This window comes from Coenobita brevimanus, chromosome 33, assembly GCF_032717465.1.
Source record: "Coenobita brevimanus isolate Jiangsu-jjx chromosome 33, ASM3271746v2, whole genome shotgun sequence".
NCBI classification, from domain to species: domain Eukaryota; kingdom Metazoa; phylum Arthropoda; class Malacostraca; order Decapoda; family Coenobitidae; genus Coenobita; species Coenobita brevimanus.
The window spans coordinates 44,904,717-44,929,812 of NC_136986.1; the positions used below are offsets into that span (position 1 = coordinate 44,904,717).

General features: G+C 42.6%; 3 protein-coding genes across 4 annotated transcripts in view; all 3 read right to left on the minus strand.

The window, feature by feature from the left end:
- The window catches only part of LOC145395920 (uncharacterized), a 72,525-nt gene that overhangs the window by 1,100 nt on the left and 46,329 nt on the right, over positions 1 to 25,096 (minus strand). The window contains exon 6 of one of the 2 annotated variants that reach the window (XM_080269450.1): positions 22,794 to 23,562. The exons of the other annotated variant lie outside the window; for it this stretch is intronic. Within the exon in view, the coding sequence (XP_080125576.1) occupies positions 23,287 to 23,562 (276 nt within the window). The 3' untranslated portion in view covers positions 22,794 to 23,286. Of the gene's footprint in view, positions 1 to 22,793; positions 23,563 to 25,096 lie in introns of those variants that run through there. 2 annotated transcript variants of the gene reach the window in all.
- LOC145395701 (putative transcription factor Ken) lies at positions 1,809 to 2,311 on the minus strand. The gene has a single exon (XM_080269243.1). The coding sequence runs from the start codon at positions 2,309 to 2,311 to the stop codon at positions 1,889 to 1,891; it is 423 nt and encodes a 140-aa protein (XP_080125369.1). The 3' UTR covers positions 1,809 to 1,888.
- Positions 10,883 to 12,351, minus strand: LOC145395924 (zinc finger and BTB domain-containing protein 8B-like). The gene is made up of 2 exons (XM_080269461.1): positions 12,285 to 12,351; positions 10,883 to 11,416 (listed from the first exon to the last, which is right to left on the minus strand). Exon 2 carries the CDS (start codon positions 11,411 to 11,413, stop codon positions 11,039 to 11,041), a length of 375 nt encoding a protein of 124 aa, XP_080125587.1. The 5' UTR covers positions 11,414 to 11,416; positions 12,285 to 12,351; the 3' UTR covers positions 10,883 to 11,038.

Genomic DNA, 25,096 nt, shown 5'->3' on the forward strand with positions numbered 1-25,096 from the left:
CACACACGCACACAAGGGAAAAAACTGCATGATGCTTTCCATTTCTCCGTACTTTTGTTTGTGCTATAAACTGTTTAACTAGAAGAAATTTACCCACAAACTGAAACTGTTAATTGTGAAGATACTTGCATTCTCTTCAGTCAGGAACAGAGATGGAAAATATGTAGGTACACCTAAGCAGGGTCCAAGTCAGGCTGAAACTGTTGCATCTTCACAGTAAACACAATTTCAGAGAGACAGAGATAGAAATGGGTTGTTGGTGGTTTGGCAGGACTTGTTATAAATGGAAGTGTAAGGCTGGTTGTATATGGAGGACTGACAAGAAAGAGTTAGGACACTGCCTCAGGCAAAACCAACACTTTTTTATCATTAGAACATATCCTTGATTTTCAGGATGTAACACTTAACATGAAGCACTACAAAAGTCTTAATTACAGGAAGTCCTCATTCTGAGACAAGGACTACCTGTACACCCAAAATGATTTATAGCCATACTTATTATGGTTAGTTATAAAGCTGGCCTAATCTGAGTTACTGACCACTGAGTGCAGGGGCTACTGAGCTTTGGATAACAACAACAGAAATATTAATACAAGCTTAAAAGCTACTCTAAATAAGTTATGTCTGTTGGGTTCATGTCCAGATGAGCCTGGGGTAACAACAGCAACATCAATGCGTATAAGATACATGAGTCTACCAGTGTTCTTGTGCAGTAACAAAGCTAACCTACATGAGTTACATGTGGCCTTCCTTAGGGACTCAGGACTGTTTGGCCAGATTGCCTGGGGAACAACTACTACTACTACTACTACATGAGTTACAGTGGTAAGATACAAGGTTCTACCAGTAACATACAGGTCTTTATCATGGCGTGTGCGTGCATGGCTGCGCAGGCGAGCTCTGACTGCTGCACGATATGGGCAGTACGGACACGCATATGGCTTCTCTCCTGTGTGAACCCTCACGTGTTTGCGGAAGTCATTCTTGTGGTAGAAGTTCTTGGAGCAATGATGGCAGGTGAAGCGGAACGGCGACCCCACCTGTGGGAGAGCCAGACGTCAGCACACAGCACCGCCAACACACATAAACATACACACACCAAACTACATGTCCCATCATCCTCATATTACCTTCACAAGCATACACAAATAAAGCTATATGTCACATCACCCTGATCTTGCCTTCACAAACATGGTCAGTGTTACCATACACTACTGAAAAAAGATCATATAAAAAACAGCATGAAGTTGTAAAAAGCTAAATGTTAAATTGACTTGATACAGTACATCCTTGATGAACATGGCCAGACATACCATACACAATTAAGGAAAACTCATGTATATAGAACATAATTTGCATTGTATGTACTGGAGCCTTCACTAGTTAATGAAAGTAAACACAGGGTGACTATAATCAGTGTTTTTGACATAATTGCTCTCATTACCATACTTGACATGCAGGAAAAAACTAGAGAAGAGGAGGTCCAAGACCATGAAGGTAACTCTTACTAAAAAAAGCTTGTAAGAACTTAAGCTCCAATATTCCTCAAATTTATAAACAAAATAATGTATATATATATATATTACATGCTCTAGACTAGTACTGTACTAATTCACAGCAGAGCACAAACTTACCTAACATTATGTGCCATACACTGTATTTGTAGGACAGCACGATGGTGTTTCTTGTGGTGGGTGTAATACATGATTTTCTTTTTGAAGTACTGTACTGTATATACTGTAATATAAATACCAAATTTCACTATGAAGGGAAAAGGGCAACAATATTCAAGCTACACATGCAGAGGAATCTTATATTTAAAATGTTCAATACAATATAATACTGTTAAAAATAACTAAAAGTAGCGTGGAGGGCAGACGCTGGAGTCTTAAGATGCTCCTGACACGGGTGGGGATTTCTGGAGGACGTCTGGTTGGGGGGCCAGGGCGTCGGGGGGCTCCAGGCCAGGGTGCACTCTGTTGATGTGCGTGAGTACGTGGGAGCGGCGGGTGCCTCGATACACGCAGTGGGGGCACTGGTGTGGTCTCTCACCAGTGTGAGTCCTCAGGTGGCGGTACAAGTTGTGCTTCAGACCAAACACCTTGCCACACAGGAAGCAGGCATGGCCCTGGCCAGGGGCGGACACAGAGTACATCTGCAGGTTGAGAGGCGCCAGCGATCTCATGGATGGGTCCTCGGCCTTACACAGCCGCCGCACTGACCCTGCCTGGCCATCTCGGCTCTGGTAGGAGCCATCGGCAATGTGGATGTCCGGAGTTACTTGCAGGTGTAACCCCTGGTGGAAGTCCATGTCGGAGCTGCCTACGTCCTTGTCCACGTTGCCTTTTCTCTGTAAAATGGTAGCGTGTCAGTGGTCAGCAGGTGACGCTACTTACTAAGTCATTCTTATCTTTAACAGGCTCTCATAACTACACTACTGTACTGTTACTAGTCTACTTAAGCATTACTGTACAGTATATTCCAGCATGCCGTCAAGTCAACAAGCTCTTCAAAGCAGTCAGGGGACAGCATATCATGGCTGTAATATCAAAATGCTTCTCCTTTGTGATTAGAAGGTAATTATGACAGTGTGATGTGAGCAGCATGACTGCTCTAAGGTGGATCACTGAATTCAACTGGCGAGTGTGACACAATGTGTCTGTCATATCAGGATGAGACATAAATGTATTATGCAGTGAAGCATTCATGTATGAATTTTATTAATGAAATTATGTTCCTGTGATACTAATTAATTCTTTTATACAAAAGACATATTCAGTGCACAAAGGTGTGCAGAAATGACTATTTAATAGACCATATAATAATGGTACAGGGTACAGATATTACACCAGTGTCTGTAAGTTCAACAGTACAACTCATTCATTCATAAAATTAATGCAGCTAAAGTTATTTCTTATCTCCCTCTTCACTGGTTGAACGCATACTTACAAGCCACAACACCTGATGAAACAGCACCAAATTCTCTACCAATGTAATCTGATAAACCAGAACAACAAATTCTTAAATCTTGTGCTGAGAGTAGTAGCTGACTAAAGAGAAACTGTAAGTAAGGACTCATAAATTGGTCTTTACTTAGTTTTCCCCTCCTCCTCAAAGGAAAGGATTAAAAATAAACTTTAAAAAAATCACATCCTATTGCATGGGACACTCCCAAAACACACATTCAACTTCCACTTGCCAGAGTTGCTATCCAGCACAGCTCAGTGGTCAGATTTCAGGCAATACTGAGACAACTCAAACACTGACCTCACCCTTTCCCACCCTGTTGTGTGGCCATCAGCAGAAACAAGGGACACAACTCCTCTTTCAACTTGACTCAATATATTTTCATACAGCATCTGGTTCACAAAATCATCAACATCCAGAGACCTGTAGTAGGATAATGATATCCAGGCCGGACATACAATGAAACTGTATTAACGTGTGGTGTATCACACTCATAACAACACATTCAAAGCACTTGGGGATGCTGCCACACAAGCCACATGTTGACCTAATTCTCTGACATCTGGCACATGTGGGCTTTCATGATTTCATCAATAACTAAACAAGTACTTCTTTGCATAAATAAGGTAAATAAACATTTACAACTTCTTTTATCTACTATATACAACTATGTATACAATATGAGATCCAACAGAATAAATGGTGTCCAATACAGTATTGCACAAGTGCCATGTCACATGGCAGTTTAACTGTCAACAATGGCATAAAGCTCATGATAACTTTGGAAAGTGTCCCCCATGGTTGTAATTGGCCATGTGCCTTTGCAGTGTGGTTCTTTGAGCACAGCGGAAGGAACACTGAGGACAGGTGAACTTCTCCCCAGTGTGAGTCCGCATGTGTGCCTGTAACACCGGCTTCTGTGTAGCACGATAAGGACAGTGTTCACAGGCAAAAGGTTTTTCCCCAGTGTGAACTCTCCTGTGTCGCTCAAACTTCCATCGACTGGGAAAAACTTTAGAGCAATCAGGACAATGGAACCCCTCTCTCTCCCTGCCAGTGGCTGGCCCCAGTTCCTCCAGGCCATGGCGTGTGGCCGGCTGGTTTGGCTGCACAGCTGTGGCCACAGTCGCCTCTACAACACCTGCGACACTGTCTGAGCCCACAGGCTCCCTGAATGTTTGCATTCCCAGTTGGTGGTGGTCGGTGCCAGTGGCAAGAGAGGCTGGCCCCAACTCCACCTCTCCCTGCACACCGCCCCACGCCACCTACGGACAGAAAGATACCAGTCTCAGCATTATGCCTCCCCCGATATCACACTCACACCAGTCTATGTGTGCATATCATGGCATGGAGAAGTTTAACCCCTTGAATCTATGTGACAATCAGACAGCTCATTCTTGCTAAAACCCAACAATTTCATTCAACTTAGGAAAGGTCTTTTATACTAATGGGGTTTACTAATGCCTTATCTAATCCCTCCAGTTCAAAAAGTTTATCCTAAGCTGAATGAATCCTCAGGATATGGCAAGAAAATGGAAAATACCTCCCAGTACTCAATAGGTTAACCCCCTTCAACCTGTAGATATAATGTTCAAAATATTCTTCCAGCCCTTAGACAATTTTATTTAGCTTGGGAGAGCACTCTAGTAGTACAGGGGCCAATGAAGGCTGCATCCACCCACTCCACATCTAAAAGTCTATTCCAGGTGAATATGGTCATCTGGAGCTAGCAAGGTAATAGAAAATACAATACTGGATTGAAAAGGTCAGTCTATATCAGACTATTTCAAACGCGAATATCTGAGCAACTCTTCTTATTACAGTTTGCACTTTAACTTGGCCTAAAATTGTCATCTCTCCATCCTGAATGCTGAGATGTAGCAAGATTTACACTTGAGTAGTGCTAGTCATGATGAAGTGCTATGAAATGGATGTAAAGCCAGAGTAATGCATTCTTCTGTTATGAATCCATGTGAAATACGTTGCAATGGGATGAAAATTATGGCCAAGTTAATGGGCAAGAAATACAGTTGGAATTTCAACACAGCTACTGGTGTTACTATATCAGACATACTGTACACTACACATAATGAGTTAATTTCACTCATATACTGCATAAGATCCTGTACCATTTATTCCGTGCACAAAATCTAAACTTTTTTTCTCTTACCGAAAGTTGACCACTGTTAATAGATTATCTTTCACACTTCTTGGTATGCTTAACCCCTTCTTAACCACGGCATATCATGACGTCACCGTATTCTTCTGCGACACAAGTGGTGATGCCAATACGAGGGTATCACATGGGTGCAATACCGCATTCCGAGTCGCCTCCAACACATCATTTGAATAGCAAGGTATGCATGTACCATGCTATATTTTGGCAAAAATCAAGTTAAATCAAAACAACTAATGGCATTTCTTTTATTACTAGAATAATCACTACACTCCACCAACAAAACTGGGCTTGTCTTATGATTCAAACAACACATTAAGCCCCTGTTATATGTCACCCATGTCCTCCAAAACAGGGAGGAGAGAGCTGATGAACATTTGTAAAACCGGCCAGTGGAGCCATCCAGCTGTGACAGTGCCATCCCATGGAGGCATCCCTCTCCAGCACTGGGGGAAACTGGTGTTGCAATGGAATTTTAATGCGCAATCTCTTTGTAATTTACAGTAGACTTAACTGCAACTGTTGAGATGTAATCACCGAGTTTCGGCAATTGGTTTTTCAAGTACACAAAACACAACAGCTGTACTGTGGCCAATCTCAATATGGGGATTTCTTGAGAGGAAACACAGCATCATTTTCAAATTAGATCAGATAAAATGGACATAAAAAAGGGCAACATATACCAAGGACTTACTGTACTGACTGACTATAACTGGAGGCTGACCAGTCCTAGGGGTCATTAAGTCCTGCAATCTGGTGACAAATTTTTTGGTTCAGTCTTTTTAACTTCAGGTGATTTTGTTAAACTTTGGAAAGACCCTCTGTAGTGTTGGGATTAGAAGCATTCTCTGTTAACAGAAGTACCTTGAGATGATTTGGTGATGTGGAGGCACTGGAAAACAAAGAGACTGACTGGGAGAGTGAATGTGAGAAAGCTGAAAAGGGAGACTGAGAAAGAGATGGAGGAAAGAGGTGGAGAGGTACATGAGGGAGGGGGTGTATGAGTTTGGGAGCAAGTAGCCTGACGGTGGAAGACAAGGTGACACGGTGGCAATATGTTTATGGCACCCCTTCCAGAATTAAGGTGTCTAGCTATACACAGGTAGATAATCTGGTCTCTTCCTATGCTGAACAAAATCATCTTGAGGTAGGAGGAATAAAAAAAAAAGTTTTGTCATCAGACTGAAGGGCTCAAACTGCACTAAACAAACAACTCAACATACACAGATACAACACTGACTAAAAGTTAACACAGCAATTACATCAGAGATCCTTAGCCAGTGACACAACACAGAACAAGTCAGCTAAAACATTCTGATTTACAGGAATTAAAAGTTGAAGAAAAGAAGCTGTACACAGAAGGTAAAAACAGCCAAGCCTGTGCTGCCTTTTCACAGCATAGGGGATCAAGGCAAGGCTACCATAGTCCACACCCGGGCTGCCGTGCTGGGAGTGGTAGCTCGCTCCTGTAACCCTAGCGGGGCTATATAGTCCAATATAGGGCTTAGCTCGGGGGAACTCCATTTCTCCCATTTTTTTTACCATAGTCCACAACATTTAAGAGTATGAGACCGACCTATGCCCTGGCAGCATCTACCTGATACAAAAACCTCTGGCCATCTCTGGAACTCAAACCACTGTGCACTGGCCACACTGTGTCCCAACCTAAAAGCTCTACCACCAGATGTCTATAAAAGAAGGACTCAGTATATTTCACAGCAACATGGACAAATGATTCCTCTACCTCACAGCTGGTAGAACATCATGAATAATATTTATATGTCACTGAGATAAGTTCTGGGATCTCAGTTGCATGTCAATGCAATGAATCTAAAAACAAGCTATTCTGTTATGCAAACAATGCAGCTTATGAGGTTTTTGGACTGTCTGATTTCTAGATAGCCTGATAAATCTCTTTTAACCATTTTCTACTTTTTAAGAAAATCTCCTCCTTTTGCAAAGAATGTAGTGAAAAACAATTAAAACCAACTTATACGGTAAATGTTTATCAAATAAATTAAAATGTAGCACAATCTACTTATAGAATGCAGTATAAGCTAACAATATACAATGAACTAATCACTGTTTAGTCATCTGCACATTTGAATCCCATACAAAAGGCATCTAGAGTACTGAATTTCTACAGCAACACTAAGAAACTAAAATGAAAATAATGTGTAGTCATGAATGGCACAAGTCTGTCAAAATTAACCCCTTGAATTTGGGTTATGCTCTTTTTAGTTCAATCCTGCTGCTGCCAGATGACTTATTCAACTTGGGAAAAGCCTCTCGAATTCTAAGGGGTATGTTAGGGCTGTATAGTAACCCACTGGTTCAAAAAAGTGTATCCTAAGTTAAATAAAATCATCAGGAGATGGCAAGAGTAAAATGAAAGAGACATCTTTGCACTCAATGGGTTAAGTGGCCATCAAACATCGACATCAGCATGTGAGAGGAGGTGCTGCCTGAAGGAGGGACCATCGTCATAGCAGCTGCAGCAGTGTGGACACAGGTACTGCTTAGGTCGGCTGTGAGTCAATAGATGGCGCTTCAAGTTGGCTCCTTTGGCAGTACAGTATGAGCACTCGGAACACTTGAAGGGTTTCTCGCCGGTGTGAATCCGAATGTGGTTTTTGAGGACGCTATCCTGCGCTGCACGATATGGACAGAATGAACAGGCAAAGGGTTTCTCGCCTGTGTGAGTCCGGACATGTCTCTGTAGCTTTCCTTTCTGGCTGGATGTGTACGGACAGAAGGGACAGGAGAACTCTCGCTCTTTATATTCCCCGGCTTCAGCGGCCTGAGTGTCATCGCCACGCTCTTCATCACCCAACACCTAAAAAAGACAAGACATTCCCGTGTCACTCTAGGTTGTTCTCACACTGATTCGGCCGATAAATTCTCACTGCATTTCATCAAGGTTGTTAGGCAATGGTACCATGACTGCTTAAAATATACAATCATCAAAAATGACACAACCAAGCACACACTTTGCTATCCAGGATATCAAAGTCAGTTACAACAGATTACTTTCCCTTCACAGGTAGTGCATACTGTATCACCAAAACAGATGGTGAAATCAAAATACATGCTGGACTTATGCCTTATATACTGAGTGGTGGAATACATAATTCATTACACCAACACTGAAGTAGAAAAAGTTATAATACCCAACCAAATAATTACAAAGAGCTCTATTTATTGTCTGCGTGTGTCTGCAAGTGCTGCTTCAGCACATCCGGCCTGGAGCAGCGGTATGGGCAGTGAGGGCAGGTGAAGGCCGCTTCATTACTGTGGGTGCGGATGTGGTTCTGTAGGTGGACCTTCTGTGAGGCCTTGTATGAGCACAGGTGACACGAGTACGGCTTCTCTCCACTGTGGGTTCGCAGGTGCTTCTGGAGGCTAGTTTTCTGAGTGGCTCGATATGGACACAACATGCAAGCAAAGGGCTTCTCCCCAGTGTGAGTCCGACGATGACGCTCGTACTCCCACTTGGTGGCGAATGCCTTGTCACAGTCACCACATTTGAAGTACTTAGAGTTGGCGGGCAGCTGGTTGGTGGCGCCCCCTCCGTCCTCGGATGCCCCGGGCACGCACCCCACCCACTGCCCGCCCCACCCGCCCTATAAGAGAAAAAGTGGCCATGTTGGTGTTGCAGCTACTGAGGGAACTGCAGGACTCACTATGCTAGCTACCACTAAGTCTACCACACTCAACAACAAATACAAGCTGATGGGCAACAACGTAGGTATGATTAACTCACAGATATGCCAATAATATCCATGCTTCCACAAGAATTTCACTGAGATGTCAAGCTCTACTAATTTTAGGTATCTCCAGCTTTCCTGAAAGTTGAGCAGTAAAGTCTGCAAGGGAGGGTGGCCCGTGGTGCAGGAAGGGACAGTGTCAGGTGTGGCAGTATGGACATTCCACAAGGATAGACCAAGGGGGTTGAGTGACGAGGTGTAGGACAGAGGAACCAGGCAGTTGATGGAGAGGTTGAACAAGGAAGACATGGGACGAGGTGGTGTGTGCTGACCTCAAAACTAGAGTTGGTGCAAAGCAAGGCAGAGAAGTGTTATTAGGTGAACATGTCTGACCTATGCTATGAGTAAACTGCCCCCCTCCCCCCTTAAAAAAAAAAAAAAAAAAAAAAAAAAAAAAAAAATGAGATGGCAAATAATGATTAAAGTACCCGAAGGTGTTACTGCCATGACGACTTTGCATGAACTCTAGAATCTGGTATTAAAAAGTGTGCAGGATAGTACAACAGCATCCTCCCCTCCCAAACTTTACCCATATATCCAGTTACTGATCTCTCTCTCTCTCTCTCATACACACACACACATACACACACTCTGTCTCTCTCTCTCTCTCACACACACACACACACACACACACACAATGCTCCCTCTCTCTCACTACCACTCTTCCACCTCCACATCTCCACTACCACCCTTGCTCTGGACTCCACATACAACAAAACTTTAATGTGAAACTGTGAAGCTTATTCCACATCATCATGGTAAAATAAGACAATACTATGACTCTACATCATTTTCATAACACTTCATGATTAGTACAACAATCCACTGTTACTCTCTTGCTATAGCTCAGCATTCAAGATGGAGAGAGAATTTTAGGCCATGTTGAGGTGTGGAGAGTATAACATAGCAATCAATACCCCAACATAAGAAACGAAACACAACCAATGAAACACACAAAACGTATTGGTATATTTTATTTCCTTTACGTCTCAGCATATGTACAGGGTTAATAAGTATACAGTGTGGGGTAAAGGTGATGGTTTCCTCTTTGTTTATATCCAGATCCTACCTCATCCACTGTCTTTGGTAGGAATAATGTTTGGGAAGCTGTTGATAATGCTGCTGCTGATGATAAGAATGATGCTGGTTCAACCTTTGTGCTTTCCCTGTTTTTGGATCATACTTTATCTGATCTCTCATGTGGGGACTGGAAGTGGGATATGATGATGATGATGATGATGACAATGACGATGATGATGATAATAAAGTATATATCAGGGGCAGGTAATGTCAGCTTAAGGCCATGATGGTTAAGTAATAAGTCAACTCAATAAACTGATGAAAAAGTCACGCTAAATACGATGAAAGAGTAATCATGAGTGAGATTACAGATTTATATGTAAAATGCAGATATATATACTGAATGGCAGACTTAATACAAATTCTAAACAATACTGAATATACCAAATGACAGACTAATATAAATTCTACATAATATGGATATATACTGAATGGCACATTATAACTGAGCTGGTAACTTTGATGATATAAGGATATAATTGTTCATTCTTAACTCCCTCAGCCCAAGGAAGGCATGTGTTTTTATTTTTGCCACTTCCACATGCTTTTATTCTGCTTTGGAAGAGGATAGAGAAGCAATATATTTGTGTAAGAAGGGAAAAGGAAAAAGAAGAGTGTTTGAGAAAGTGCGAGAGGTGTATGAGGATTACATAGCCTGGAGGAATTTCTGTCACAGCCATTACCTGTTAGAAGCTTACAAAAGGGGAGCAAGTTAATGAAGACAATGATGCTGATGACGATGATGATAGAGAGATTTTTCAAAGAGTAGAAGTTAGATACTGTATTGCCTTCATTATCCCCTTCACTATCATGGGAGTCTTCTAAAGGAATTATTAAGGAGTTAATATGGCAACATTTGTTGACATCTTTTTTATTTTATTCCCACTGCTGCTACATGATTTTATTTAATTTAGAATAAATCTCTGTGGGCTAGACCTAACCCTTCCAGTTTGAAAAGACTTCCAAGCTAAATAAAATGATCTGGAAGTAACAATAAACATAAAAACAATCCCATACTGAAGTGGCTAAGTGAGGGTAAGAACACACGCTACTGTAGTTTATGTTTGCGTCGCATGTGCCTCAGCATGTTACTCTGATCCCTGGAGCGGTAGGGGCAGTGAGTGCAGGCAAATGGCATGTCGCCCGTGTGGATCCGAAAGTGCCGACGCAGGTTGCCGCGCTGCCTGGCTCGGTATGGACAGTGAGGGCAGCAGTGCACTCTTGTGTCTGTTGTCGTCTCCCCGGGACCGTCTGCCTCTGTGTCGCTCAACAACTGACTCACCCATTTCTGACTACCCGCAGGATCTACCATCAACCTGTCTTCCACTCTGGCACACTTTGTCTCGTCCTGCCCAGCTGGTGTTGCGGGCCCACCCCACAAGCCACTGCCCCCACCTCCACCTCCCTCCTCTCTTCCGTACATGACCTACAAAGACAAGAAAAAGCTCGGGTCACCAATCGAGTTCACTTAAGCATGATCTGAGAACTCACTGACTCTTGTGTCTTTGTATCAGTATCATGGATTGTTCTAAAGAAAGACTTTACACCACATCACCCCGTCTTTCTCCTCCATACATAATTACAAAAATGATAAAGAGCTCTGGTCACTAAACTCTGTTCACTTTAACCATATTGCTGCTGTTGATTCACTTGGCTAATTTATTTGAATAACATCACATGATCTCATTCAGTTGAGGGAGTCAAGGGTTCAGAACTAGCTTGAGTAACCCTGTCAATACTGCTGGTTCACCCTGGCATTTTACTCAAACACAATGATTTTCTTCAGCTGACAGAAATCCTTGCACTAAGAATGAACTGAGATATAACTGGATTTGTGACTGTGTCAGGGTACCCACCACAACACTGATCCAGAATATTCTGCATCTGTGTATATCTTAATAACCTTTACAAACTACATTACATCATCATGTCCTACACTACAATGAATGCAAATAGATCCACAACAGAACAACACCTTGACCAACTGACTAAACTTCACATAGTATGTGTAGTTTTACATTCTTCTCATTTATACTACAATGCAATGTTTTCCTGCAATGAACAAACACTTGCTGAGATCTCAAGTGTGGTTACATTGCTGCTGACAAATGCTTCTCTGCCTTTCAGCTGCATCAACTTCACACTTAGGGCATAATGTTACCTTCCTCCTAGATGCATTGTATATATGGGCAGAAAAATAACCAATTACCTCCCAGCCTTGAAATACTATCCAGCAGAGAGAACTGAGAAGCAAAGTAGTGAATGACTGGGCTTACTTATGTCCCCAACTGTACCTAGAAAACATGACCTATACTGGCTGTCGATGGCGGCTTCTGATGTGCCGCAGGAGGTTGCTTTTATCACTAGAGCGCTGGGGGCAGAAGGGGCAGGCGTAGGGCTTCTCCCCACTGTGAATACGAAGGTGCTTTTGCAGGCTGGTCTTGACGGCGGCACGATAGGGACAGAGGGGACATGCATAAGGTTTTTCACCAGTGTGGATCCGGTAATGGCGTTCCAGGTCCCCCTTTTGAGAAAACTGCCTGTGGCACTGAGGGCAGGCCAGGTGCTTGCCGGCCGACGGATGACTCTGACTCCGGTTAACTGAGGCCAAACTTTCGCTGCCCACAAAACCTCTTGGCCACCCAGCCTATAAATAGAAGAAACCTTTGATGGTGCGGTGTTCAGCATCTACCTGCTCTTACATACCATGCTTACAGCCACATAATATACCAACTTCTTTTTAAGCACACTATATACCATCTTGCCTACAGGCACTAAATATAAAAATCTGGTTATAGGCACAATACATACCAGCTTCTTTATATGCACAATGTATACCAGCTTGCTTATAAACTTGCTTCCAGGTACATAATACAGCAAACTATCTCCCTTCCAGTCGCAACATACAGTATACTATCTCACTTCTCGACTCAGAACACAAACAGTATCGACTTGCTTTCAGGCTTCAAGTGTAAACTGAAGCTAAGCATCAACAGTCCTGGATGTATTGGACATGGTCAGTGACAGACATGACAATGAGCCTAGAGAATGAAACTTTGAGGCATCTGGAGATACAGCAAGTCGAGTTATAGTCATGATTTGTATATGAATAATTAGGTCTCATTCAGTAGCCTGCCTGATATTTAAGTCCAGCAAAGATCCACATTAAATTACAGAAAAATTAACTACCAATGTTCCATTTCTGCTTGTAAAACTAATTTGCCAATTCCCTGCCAAATTACATAGCCAAGTGTATAAAGAGTTGATATTTTGAACACATCCCTTGCATCTGAAGACTGCCATTTTATATGTTATACTCGTACATATCTGCTACATTCCTGAGTTACCCACACGCAGAAGTTTTGAGCAATAACATAAAAAAAAAAAAATTAAGCCAATTCCCATTCTGGAATAGAAAAAATACAGCTAAGATCTTAAATAATTTTATTTCACTGTTGCTTGATTAATTTTGTCAATTACTGTGCTAACAAATGCCAAACAGAAAAATCAGTGTTTACCACTTAACAATATGTCTGAAACTCATATACAGTGAGAAATTATACATGTAATACTTTACCAGATTAATACAGGTGATCCTCAAGATGTATTAGAACATAAAAAGGTGAGATTCAATCTTGACACAGCTTTAAATAAATTAAAATACTGTAGGTGATTCTCATGACGTATTATAACAAAGATGAGCTTATTCCTTGACACAGCTTACTCCAATACTATTACCTGAACTTGGTGAGAGCAAATACTGTCTTCCATCCACCATTCACAACTGCACACACACTCAGCAACACTCACACTGTACTTGGCCTTGTAAAAATGCAATATGACAGAAGAAATAAGACCCTCAACTTCCCACTGAGCACAAGGATGTTTTTTTCACTCTATTCTGGCCATTCTCCGATGATTTATTTCAGCTTACAACAGTGCTTTTGAACTTCATGAATGAGGTACAGCCTTCATAAGCCCACTCACCATTAGACGTCTTTCCTAAGTTTAATAAAATCATCTGGTACCGAGAATGAACTGATAATAATAATAATAATAAATAAACCCCTTAAGACCATTCCTAAATTCACCTGACGGTAAAAATAAACTAAAATATAGACTTTGCACACATTTTCAATATCAGACGTCTTTCCCAAGCTGAACATAAATATCAGGGTGGCAGAGAGAATGAATAAACTAGATCGTCACCCCAGTACAAAATGGCCGGTAATCTAGGTGGTACAGGAGACTTGTAGCACTGTTTCTCTAGTGACTTATTTTGTATTATCTCAACTTAACATTCTCATGCATGTTATTTATTTTGCTTTAATAAATACACAGTCTGCATTATCACCACACAAGAAGATACCGAGAGCAATGTGGAGAATAAACCACTAAGAAAGAGGTGTTGAAATATCTCCAAAGCCACCTAGACTGCTGTACAACCCCACGGCCCGAGAGTATCAGCCGACACTCAAGGCATCGGCAAGATGTGTCTGCGACGAATGTGTCGACGCAGGTTACTTTTGTCCTTGGTGCGAAGAGGGCAGTGAGGGCAGGCAAAGGGAGAGACCCCAGTGTGCGTCCTCATATGGATATCGAGAGAACCCCGGTAATCGTACGACTTCGGGCAGAGAGGACACTGGTAGAATTTGTTGGTGTGGGGTGAGGCATGGGGCGGAGGAACCAGACTGGCCGACATCTGGGTGGAGAGAGATGAGGGCGGTGAGTCTGGGCTACTAGGATGACCACAGAACATGGACACAACACTATGTCACACACACACACACACACACACACACACACACAAACTCTGTATACTAACTGCTCGCCCATCTTCAACTGAATTTCTGATATTTTTCTTGAATAAGGTCAGCTATGACTCAATTTTAATTTTTTATTCAAATATGACCCTTTGATGTCAGAAATGACTTCACCCCTCACTAAATACTCATGCTGTTCACTCACGCCTGACAACAAGACTGAAGTTTGTCCACTTTAATGTGGCGGAGACTTTCGTCTTTTTGTACCGTATTTCTTGAAGCTCAGTGTTGGCAGCATAAGACAATACTAGTCTCTACATCATTTCTATAGCACTTCTTCATGACTAGCACCATATTCTAGGGTTAATCTCTTCAGTATTCAAGGAGGAGGAATGATAATTAGAGGGCAAGTTAAAGTGGACAGGGTACTGTATTGTGGGCAGACTAAGAAACTTAATTTTTGTAAACAATATCTGCAGAGTGCCAATACCTTCCACCGCCACGGTTGAGCTGCAATATCACCGTCACTACAATTCAAACTTCTTTTTTGGCGGCTCCACTTGGTGCTTGCTCTTCATGTGGCGCTGGAGATTGCCCAGCTGTGTGGCCCGATACATGCAGAATGTGCAAGCAAATGGCTTTTCCCCCGTGTGAGTCCGCTTGTGTCTCTCCAGGTCGACAGAGCCATAAAAGTTCTTGGAACAAAATGGGCACACGTGTGAGCGGGCGGGGTTAGGCAGGTCTGAGAGGCCAGGGCCGGGGAGGTGGGGGGCCGGGGGCAATGGGGGGAGCCGCCCCGCCCCAGTGGAGGCTGCCAGGCGGGATAGAAGGCCTCCCCCCCGCACCTGATGAAGAAAGAGCACGTCACGTCACCGTAGGTCTCACTCTCCAATCACCTACACCTTAACAACTGTACTGTACTATTGTCATGTTATGTACTCTTACATCTTAACACAAAAAACTATGCTGTAGTATACTGTACTGTACACCACTTTCATCAATTTCGGTTTTAAAAATAAAAGTTGCATCTTGATTTAAATATACACACATAAATAAAAAATAAATAAAAGGGACTGCTTTTATAAATAGTCAAAACATGCTACAACAGGTGGCAACAGGTGAGATCACAAAATGTGTCACATACCAGTCAACAAAGTCTACAATAATCCACTACCAAAAGCTTATTAGTACCAAGACAATTTTATAAAACACAATACCAGCACTATCTAAATCAAATTTAACCATTATTTTTAAGATATTTATAGTGGAGACAGGACTCTGCCGGCCTGAATGGTTAGTGGATGAATCTGACCCACGCAACTGGGGAGACTTTTGCTAGCTTTCCTTCTACCAGATTTTTTTTTCCTTGTTCTCAAGACCTTATCTGACCTCATCCATATGTGGGGAAAGTGGTCTGGATGATGATGATAATGTCAAACTGTGATCCCTGACATGAGAACTGGTATGTATTTTGGATGTAGCAAATGAATGCAATGACCTAAATAATAATAACTACTGAACGTTCCTGGAGGTGTTGCAGAGGGACACCCAAACATGATGGCACCGACAATCAAACAGCTGTTTTACAGACATCCTTCAACCCTCTCCCTATCCCTCAAAAGAGAGATGATATACTGCTGAAGAAGGGAAATTTCAGCTTGCAGTCCACTGGGTTTACTTTGAATGAGCCTGGGGCGGCCATTACACCACCACCACCACCACCAACAACAAGAAGGTACAGTAAGTTGAAAGGCTAAACGTACGACTATAAAAACCTTCCAAAACTCAATCTGCATCGGTGATACATCTAGCCATACGACTTCCCCCCCCCCCATTTGAACCCATACTCCTGAACCTCTCGTGGGAAAGGAATGAAAGACAGAGAAATCAAACGAGCTTTATTTCCATAGTTACTCTCACACTTATCAAACCAGTACAGAAAATCATCAAAGTGTACAGCTTGTTTATGATATGAAAATTAAACGTGCAGAAGACATAATGTGGATAAAATGTACAAAAAGAATATATTTTGCACAAGCAGCAGAAGAAGCAGGAAAATAGTGAAAACAGGGAGTGGGATGTGAGGGGGAGGGGTAGATAAATGAGAAAGTAAGAGAAGAGGAGGGAATGTAAACGAATGAACGGGTGAGATGTTGGGTAGAAGAGGGGATGGAATGTAGAGGAAAGGATGAGAAGGAGGGAAGGAAAGGGGAGAAAATGTATGGAAGAGGAGATAAAAGGGGAAAAGGAGAAAGAAGGAGACTTGGTCAAGAAGGATGAGGAAGACAGATAGGGTGAGAGGGGAATAAGAGGAAACAAAGTGGGGAGAGGAGGGGATATATCTACGTAAGAAGCTGCTGACTGGAACTGGGCAGTGAGAGATGAATGGGGAGAGGTGTGTACGAAGCATTAACCTACTGACTATGGGGATGTCTTTTGTTTTATTCATGCCATCTCCTGACAACTTAATCCTGTATCTAACCCAAGGGACTAGATACAGCATTAAGATATCCCTTCTATACCTGAGGCCTTTTCTTAATTGATCTTAAAATCTGGTTGCATGAACAATGAATTATAAGAGACATCACCTGCACTCAAGAGGTTAATGAGACAGAGGAGAATAGGAGCAAGCTATGAGGGCCTTATTTTTACTATCTTCTGTGATTTCATGATGTCTTCTTCAGCAATTTACCTGTCACACCATAATATCCTGTTGCATGATACTTAGGCTTGTCCCTTAATGTAGTGCCACTCAAAGCAAAAAGCAGATTAACAAGAAAGTGACAGGAGGATAGGAGAAATAGAAAGAGGAGGGCAGACATACCAAAAAAAAGGAATGATAATGGTGAAAGAAGAAATAGGCAGCATTACATTAGGTGAGTGATGATGATCACCATCATCTACCACCATGATACTGATGTAAACTGCATAAGTACTGTATTAAAAAAGGCATAAATAACACAGATGACAATATTAAGGTGTACTGTAAACTACAAATCACCAGGGAAGAAGTGCTGTGAAGTCTCCAACGCCAGTGAGATGGCTCAGTGGGTTGACTCCGAAAGTGTGGAATGTGATGCAACAGAAGGGTGTGGTGTAGTGGAGGGGAGTGATGAAGTAGAGGAATGTGATGCAACAGGGTAATGTGATGAGGTGGAAAGGTGTGGTGTTGTGGAGTGTGGTGCAGTGGAAGGGTGTGGTGTGGTGGAGGGTTGTGCTGCACTGGAGAAGTGTGGTGTGGCAGTGTGTTGTTGTATGGCAGAGGGGTGCGAAACAGGCAGGGGTGTGTTTGGGTGGCGGCGGAGGAGGTGTGAGATGAGGTGCTCCTTTCGAGAGGCAGCATAGGAACACCGGGGGCACTGGAATGGGCGCTGTCCCGAGTGTAAGCGCAGGTGGCGGTGGTAGTTCCTCTTGTAGCTGAAGGTCAAGTTTGGGCACTGAGGGCACATGAGGAGAGGGCGGGCAGGAGTGACTTGGTATGTCTGCAACAGAACACAGCGGCAAGGTCGGTAACTATGACAACACGCTTCTCACACCACCACCAACACCACCCCACCCTCACTAGAGTATAAGTGACATGTTCCTCCCACCACCATCCTCACTGTGAGTAACATGTCAATATTAAGTCATTCACCATCTTCTCTAAGATTATCATGGAAAAATGCTCACCATATCACCTTCACTATACACTACTCCAGCAAAAAAAAACTCCTCCTGTCACCACCCTCACTACATGTCAGCAAGTTAACCTTTCCCCTCCACCACCATTAACATTACCATTTCGCTCTCAGTCTCTTGATTACAAAGAAGTTTTTTGAATCAATAAAACTGCAAATTAAATTTTTTGCCAACTAGCAAACCACCTTAACAAAAGCTATAAGCCACAATTTTGCACATTACAGGAATAACGATGTCTTTTTTATAAGTCTGATCCATTCCACTAATAAACAAAGGTCCGATGATGGTACAATATGATAAATGATGTGGTATTAAGGGTTCCTGATGGTTACATTACAAACCGTCAACATCATTATCATCACATTCACCACATTCCCCCCCCCCCTCCTCAATCCACCACATATTCCCATTTTTGAGATGGGGTGAGACAGTATCCAGAGAGAGAGAGAAAGACACAAAAAATGAGTAGGAAACCCATCCAATTGCAAGCTCACTTGAAACAGTCTACACGATCACCATTCTAAGCTTTACTACCTTCAACAATTTGCAAGCGTCATCATTGTGCGCTGGTCTGGTAATCATAGTGGCCTTGTGAGGAATCCGAGGGTGACTTGGCAGCATGCATGTTAGTCTGGGGGTCATAGCGAGCATGTGGTGGGTCAAGAGGAAGGCTGGCAAACGAATGTGTACGCTTGGCGGCCAGAACTTTGTGTTTGCGCCAGAGGTGATCGTTAAGATGCTCCCGCCGCACTGCACTGTACCCGCACATGGTACAACTGAACGGTCTCTCCCCAGTGTGAATCCGGATGTGTCTTCGGAGGTCGCTGGTCTGCTTGAAGGTTGACCTGTGGCAGTACGGGCAGGTCAGCGTCGACCCGTCACCACACGCCTAGAACAGAACAACCCGCGTCAGCCTCTCTACCTCAACCCATCCCAATTTTTTTCTTTTCTTTTCTTTTTTTTTTAATGCAAGGATGATAAAAGCAAAGGCTTAAAGCCTGAAAGATTGTAAAAAAAAAAATACAAACACACAGTCATATATTTCAAATTTTATATCACACACACTGCCACATATAATACAGTTTTTATATACAGTACCACATACACCCTCTCATTCAGTATATACTTACACTCACAACTAATTCATATTTGTAATGTTGTTAATGGTTTGACTGTGTTTCATGTTTCTGTTTAATATGACGATAGAAATTTTAGTACAATACTGTCCTTCATCAGCATGGATACAACAATCCATAAAATATAGTATCATCATCAACTTTGTCATCATTGTACACACCTCTTTTTCCACCTAAAAAAGGGTGCATTTCCTACTTGGGATTATGAGGCAATTCTGCTAAGCTTATGAGGGATACTTTGGACCAAAATAGTTTGAAGCTTCACCACCTTTCAGCATAACTACATCTGCTTTACTTGATGAATGGCTTAGCAGACACATGATATTATACATTTTCATGAAATGAGTAACAGCAATCTCTGGCACTCAAAAACAAATGCTTGGATTCTCTTAAGAAATAAATAAACAGAAACCAAGATACATGGTATAACTTTATTGTGCAAATACAATTCAGGTTCACAGGGCATGTGGGCCTGTTACAGTTATACAGCACATACAAATGAGTTACTGGTCCACACACAGCCTCAAAACACCATCACAGTGCACCAGTAGTAGTAACAGACATTGCAACCCCAGGCTCATGTGAAACTAAATTCAGTGAACTGTGGGCTGAAGCTACCTTCCTCCTGCAGGCCACCATCTTTCGTTTGGGGTAGAGGGAGGGAGTTGATGGATATTAGTATAACCAGACAATGTAACAGCTCGGTCATATCAGTGCCACCACATGAAGGTATTCCTCTCCATCACCTCACAGTACACTAAGAATGTACAATAGCTGATGAAGAAATACCATTGAGGCAAATTCTTTTCAGAGATATTTTAATCTTCTTACACAGATGACGTACTTCTTCATTCAATCATCTTATCCTCTGACAGTTTTATTCAGCTATGGGAAAATGGGTTAGATAAAGTAGTTAGATACACCTTCACTGCCAGAGGTCCTTCCAAAGCTGAATAAAATAATCTGGTAATAGCCTGACTACACACACACACACACACACACACACACACACACACACACACACACACACACACACACACACACACACACACACACACACACAAATACCATCATTGTTAAGTGTTTGTGACTTAAACAGTACCATTTCATTTGTATGAAACCTTACAACTCCCATTACACCTGCCACATGAAATGTTAATGGTGAACATTGTATATTCTGTTCTTCAAGGTAAATCAATGTCATAACATCACCACATTAAACTTAAAAACACTGCATGAATGGTGACAGAGTAAAAGCCATTCTACGTGGAAAGTGATTTGTTGGGGTTAGGAAAAGTTAGTGTTTGTGAATAATATTGCAGAGACAGTACATATTAATGTGGTGAATAATACTAGGTGATTTTTTACCCTCAATCACCAATTTAGCAGCTGCATCCCCAAGCTCTACTGAATAAGAATACGGTGGAATGCAAGCTAAAGCTGCCCTCCACCTGCAGTCCACCATCATCCTTTCGGGGGACAGGGAGGGAGATGTGGAATGTTTGTATAACTGCAGTAGAGCAGCTTGGTCATGTCAGTGCCACCAAATGAAGGTGTCCCTCTCCAGCACAGTCTGGTAATTGCATGAATAATTTGTAAATATGTCACTGTATTGCAGGGGTCACATACGCCACTCCCCATAGGGTTGTGGCAACATGTGGTCAGAGGGCAACACTATCTAGGACTGGTCGTTTCCCCTCTCTCTTTCTCAAGCTCCAAGGACGGTTGTTGAGGCAGCTGCTCTTGGGCTGGTGGCAGCTGTGGCTGTGGCAATGGTTGAAGGAGGGCCTCAGGGTTTGGTTGTGGTGGGATGTGGCTTGGTGGTACAGCAGGCGCCACTGACTGAGGATGCTGCGACAATGAATGAGATGGTAGATGGGGTGGTGGTGGGGGATGTGGCGATTGGTGAGTTGGCAGCTGTGGCTGGGGTGGGTGTGGTGTCAGATGTGGTGGAACGGAACTGGCGAGGGGTGACGGGTGCCGACGTGGGAGCCTGGCAGCCTCAGCATGACGTCTAGCCAGATGGTCGTGAACATAGTCGCTGCGTCCGGCTCTATAACTACACAGCGGGCAGCGGTATGGCTTCTCACCCGTGTGGCGCCGTATGTGACGCTTTAGGTCGCTCTTCTGCTTGAAGGTAGACCTGTGGCAGTACGGACACACCAGCCGCTCGACGGCCTAGAACAGAACAAGCCACGAGTTACCTTCACTTCACGACACACTTGCATTAAGCTCAACCAGGTAAGCTTCCCAGTACCCACAGTATTTTTGCTCTCCTTTAACATTCAGTAGATTTCTTATTATATCAGAGGTGTGCTTTCATCTCACTGCTATACTTCAGATGCAGTTAATATTGTCTGGCATCAATGTAAAGCATTGTACCATACAGTACAATACAACTGGAGAATGTGCACACACAATATTTCTGATTTTCAAGGAAAAATACAGAAGTTATGCAGTCTTTCTAAGATTAGTGTGGACATATTGCATTACTAACCAGAACAAATCTGACTTAGACACACAAGAGTTTCTTCAAATCTCCCCAAACTGTAAATCAAATGAAATGAAAGAGAAACGAGAGGTGACAGCCGTGTGTGTGTGTGCAAGGAACGTGTATGGATGACAAAGGATTTATTTTACAACTATTACACATCTGCATGGATCACATTTTAAAAAATTGAACTCAAAACAAACTCCTGATGCACATTTCCTTCCCATATCATAATCTTTACTTCATACATCATTCCTCTTCCATGCAGTTTGAATCCACATGAAAATTTTTAAAAATCCATACACCAGACCAACCACACTTCATACATCAACTTTCTCAAAAAACACAACAATATTTCTCCTGATACCTTGCTCAACATCTCCAGGTCTATAAACACAAATTCTCTCTCTCTCTATCTATATAGTCAGCTGCCCTAATCCCTAGATGTGGCCACGAATAAATTGCTTCCATGTCACCCTGCCCTACATCATCAGGCTGTTTTCTCTCCAGCTACAACCCTCTCACTCATCTAGCTCTCCTTCTCATCCTCGGCATTATAAGAGTAAGAAATAGTATGATTAGGAAAAGGAAATAAAAGACAGTACAGTATTATAATAATAAAGCTATTTATTATAATGAAATTTATTACATAAGTATATGACATTCTCTTCATAAATTTTAATCCATTGTAGAAGATTTTTTCTTTTACAAAGAAAATTCACCTTTTTAGCACCATTTTCTCTTAGGATTTGTATAAATGAGATATACAGATATTTACATGAACAGTGTGTGCATATGTTATGCAGACACAGGTTCACAGATGTATGTGTTTGATCTAACCTGATGATGATCCCTGACCCACTTCAGCTCAACCAAATGCCAGGTGTAATCAAACTACAGGGTCAATCTGACAATTAACCATGGAGACTCATCCCTACCTCATAACTAAGACTCAGAGCATCCAAGCAACTGTGACCTGGTATTCTCATTGTAGGAATGACCCAGTTTTTTGGGTGAAAACAAGCCAGCTATGGTAACCAAGGAGATTCATTCCTCCCACACAACAAAACACAAAGAACTTACAACAGCCAAGACTCAGCATTCCAGCTGAGGGAGTGGCTCAGTTCCATCAGGTGAAAACAAACCACCTACAGTGAGGCTTGGGCAAGAATTAAGTTGTGGGAATGGCCCACTTCCACCAGGTGAACACAAACCGACCACAGTCAGGTTATGGCATGGACTGCCCTAGTGAGGTGGAGGGGTCTGGGTGGGTGAGGGTGTGGCGGTCGGAGCGGATGGAGTCCGGGGGGTGTCGGCGCCGCACGTGGTCCTGCAAGTGTGTGGTCCTCTTGGCACGGTACGGGCAGTAGGGACACGCGTACGGCTTTTCCCCCGTGTGGATCCGCACATGGCGGCGCAGGTCACTCATGCTGGTGAAGGAGACAGCCCGGCAGTACGGGCACAAGTACGGGGCCCCCTCGCGCACCCGGCTCATCTCGCACCCCTACAAAGAGAACCAGACCCAGCTGTTACTTTGGTATCCTCACCGCACCTCCACCGCACCTCACACACATCACACCACACCTCCACTGCACCTCACACTACACCACACCACCACCACACCTCTCCACCACATCATGTATACCATAACTGCCAAATTTGAAAAGGTTCAGTGATATATGCCTGTGGTCAGATCTGCTGTGCACTGCCCGATAAGCACAAGCCATCATATTGCACATCACAATGACACTGTGATCCAAACAATGAGAGAGTCTGTAACTAACTTGCCATCAATGCCATTTTACCAACCATGATTATTAAGTACTGTAGTAAGGAAATACTGAAAAGACAATGCAATATCAGGAGTAAGACTGACTCCTACGCCTACACAAAACGTGGTCAACGATACTATTTCCCAAAACAACTTTGGGAAGTCATCAATTACAATCAAACCAAGCTCAGAACATGAGATTTCAACAACAGTCTGGTCACCTCGACAACTGACTTTCATGCCCCTGACTAACACTGATAAACGGTGATCACTAACCTTGTTCCTGTGCATGTACTTCCAGGTACATGCAATAAACTACTTGTACTGTACTCTGAACACTGCATGTCATGGTGCCCCAGAATTCTTGCCTGTTATTACTTGGGGAAACTTGACTTACAACACTGTGATATATAAATCCAGTGCTTCTTATTCACATGTCTCCTTCATGGCTTTAAATCAGTTTGCTGACACTGCAGAATGTCATCATCATAAAACAAAAATCTGGTCCACAAAACAAAAAACACAATCTGGTCCACGCTACTATGATATCCACCACCCAAAAGAAAAACGAACAGACTGGCAGCATTAAGACTTCAGATGTTACCCAAGTATAAGAGTGCTTGTACAGTACAGTATGTGCTGTACTTTACTCCTTACTGCAATATAAGGAACCAATACAAACTGTGACAATTCCATACTCTATGTGCAAAAGGCATTTACTACTTCTTTAAAGGAGGAAAAAAAAAAAATCTTGAGCACATGACTGGGACAAAAACGGAAGGGGATAGAAGTTGCCCACCTGAAGAAGAAACGTAAAGAACCTGTCCTTCTATGAACTGCATTCCAAACTCTGCCTTTACAACTCCAAGGCAGACCATGTGAGTGACATCAGGAGGGCAGAGTGTCAGCTTGGTGCCAACACTATATCTGCCCCGTCTCAGTAAAATCTATGAAAACTTAGGAACTTCAATGCCCAATGGAATCAACCACAACCACCAAAGTCTGCAATATCCTGACCACAATAGTGCTTCACTTTTATCTCCTTGAAAAAGGTGCATGAAGACATTTTCTTTTCTTCATACAGGGATAGTTCTATTGTCTGATGACTTGAAGTAAACTTTTGGAATAATTAACTCAATGTAAATGTCCACACACAAACTTCAAATTCAATTCCTGCACTTACTCCCACTTCAAATTCTATTAAGGGAGTAAATTTCTGGAGCCAATGTGATGGTCTTCAAAAAATTTTAAGCACTGTTCCTGCATC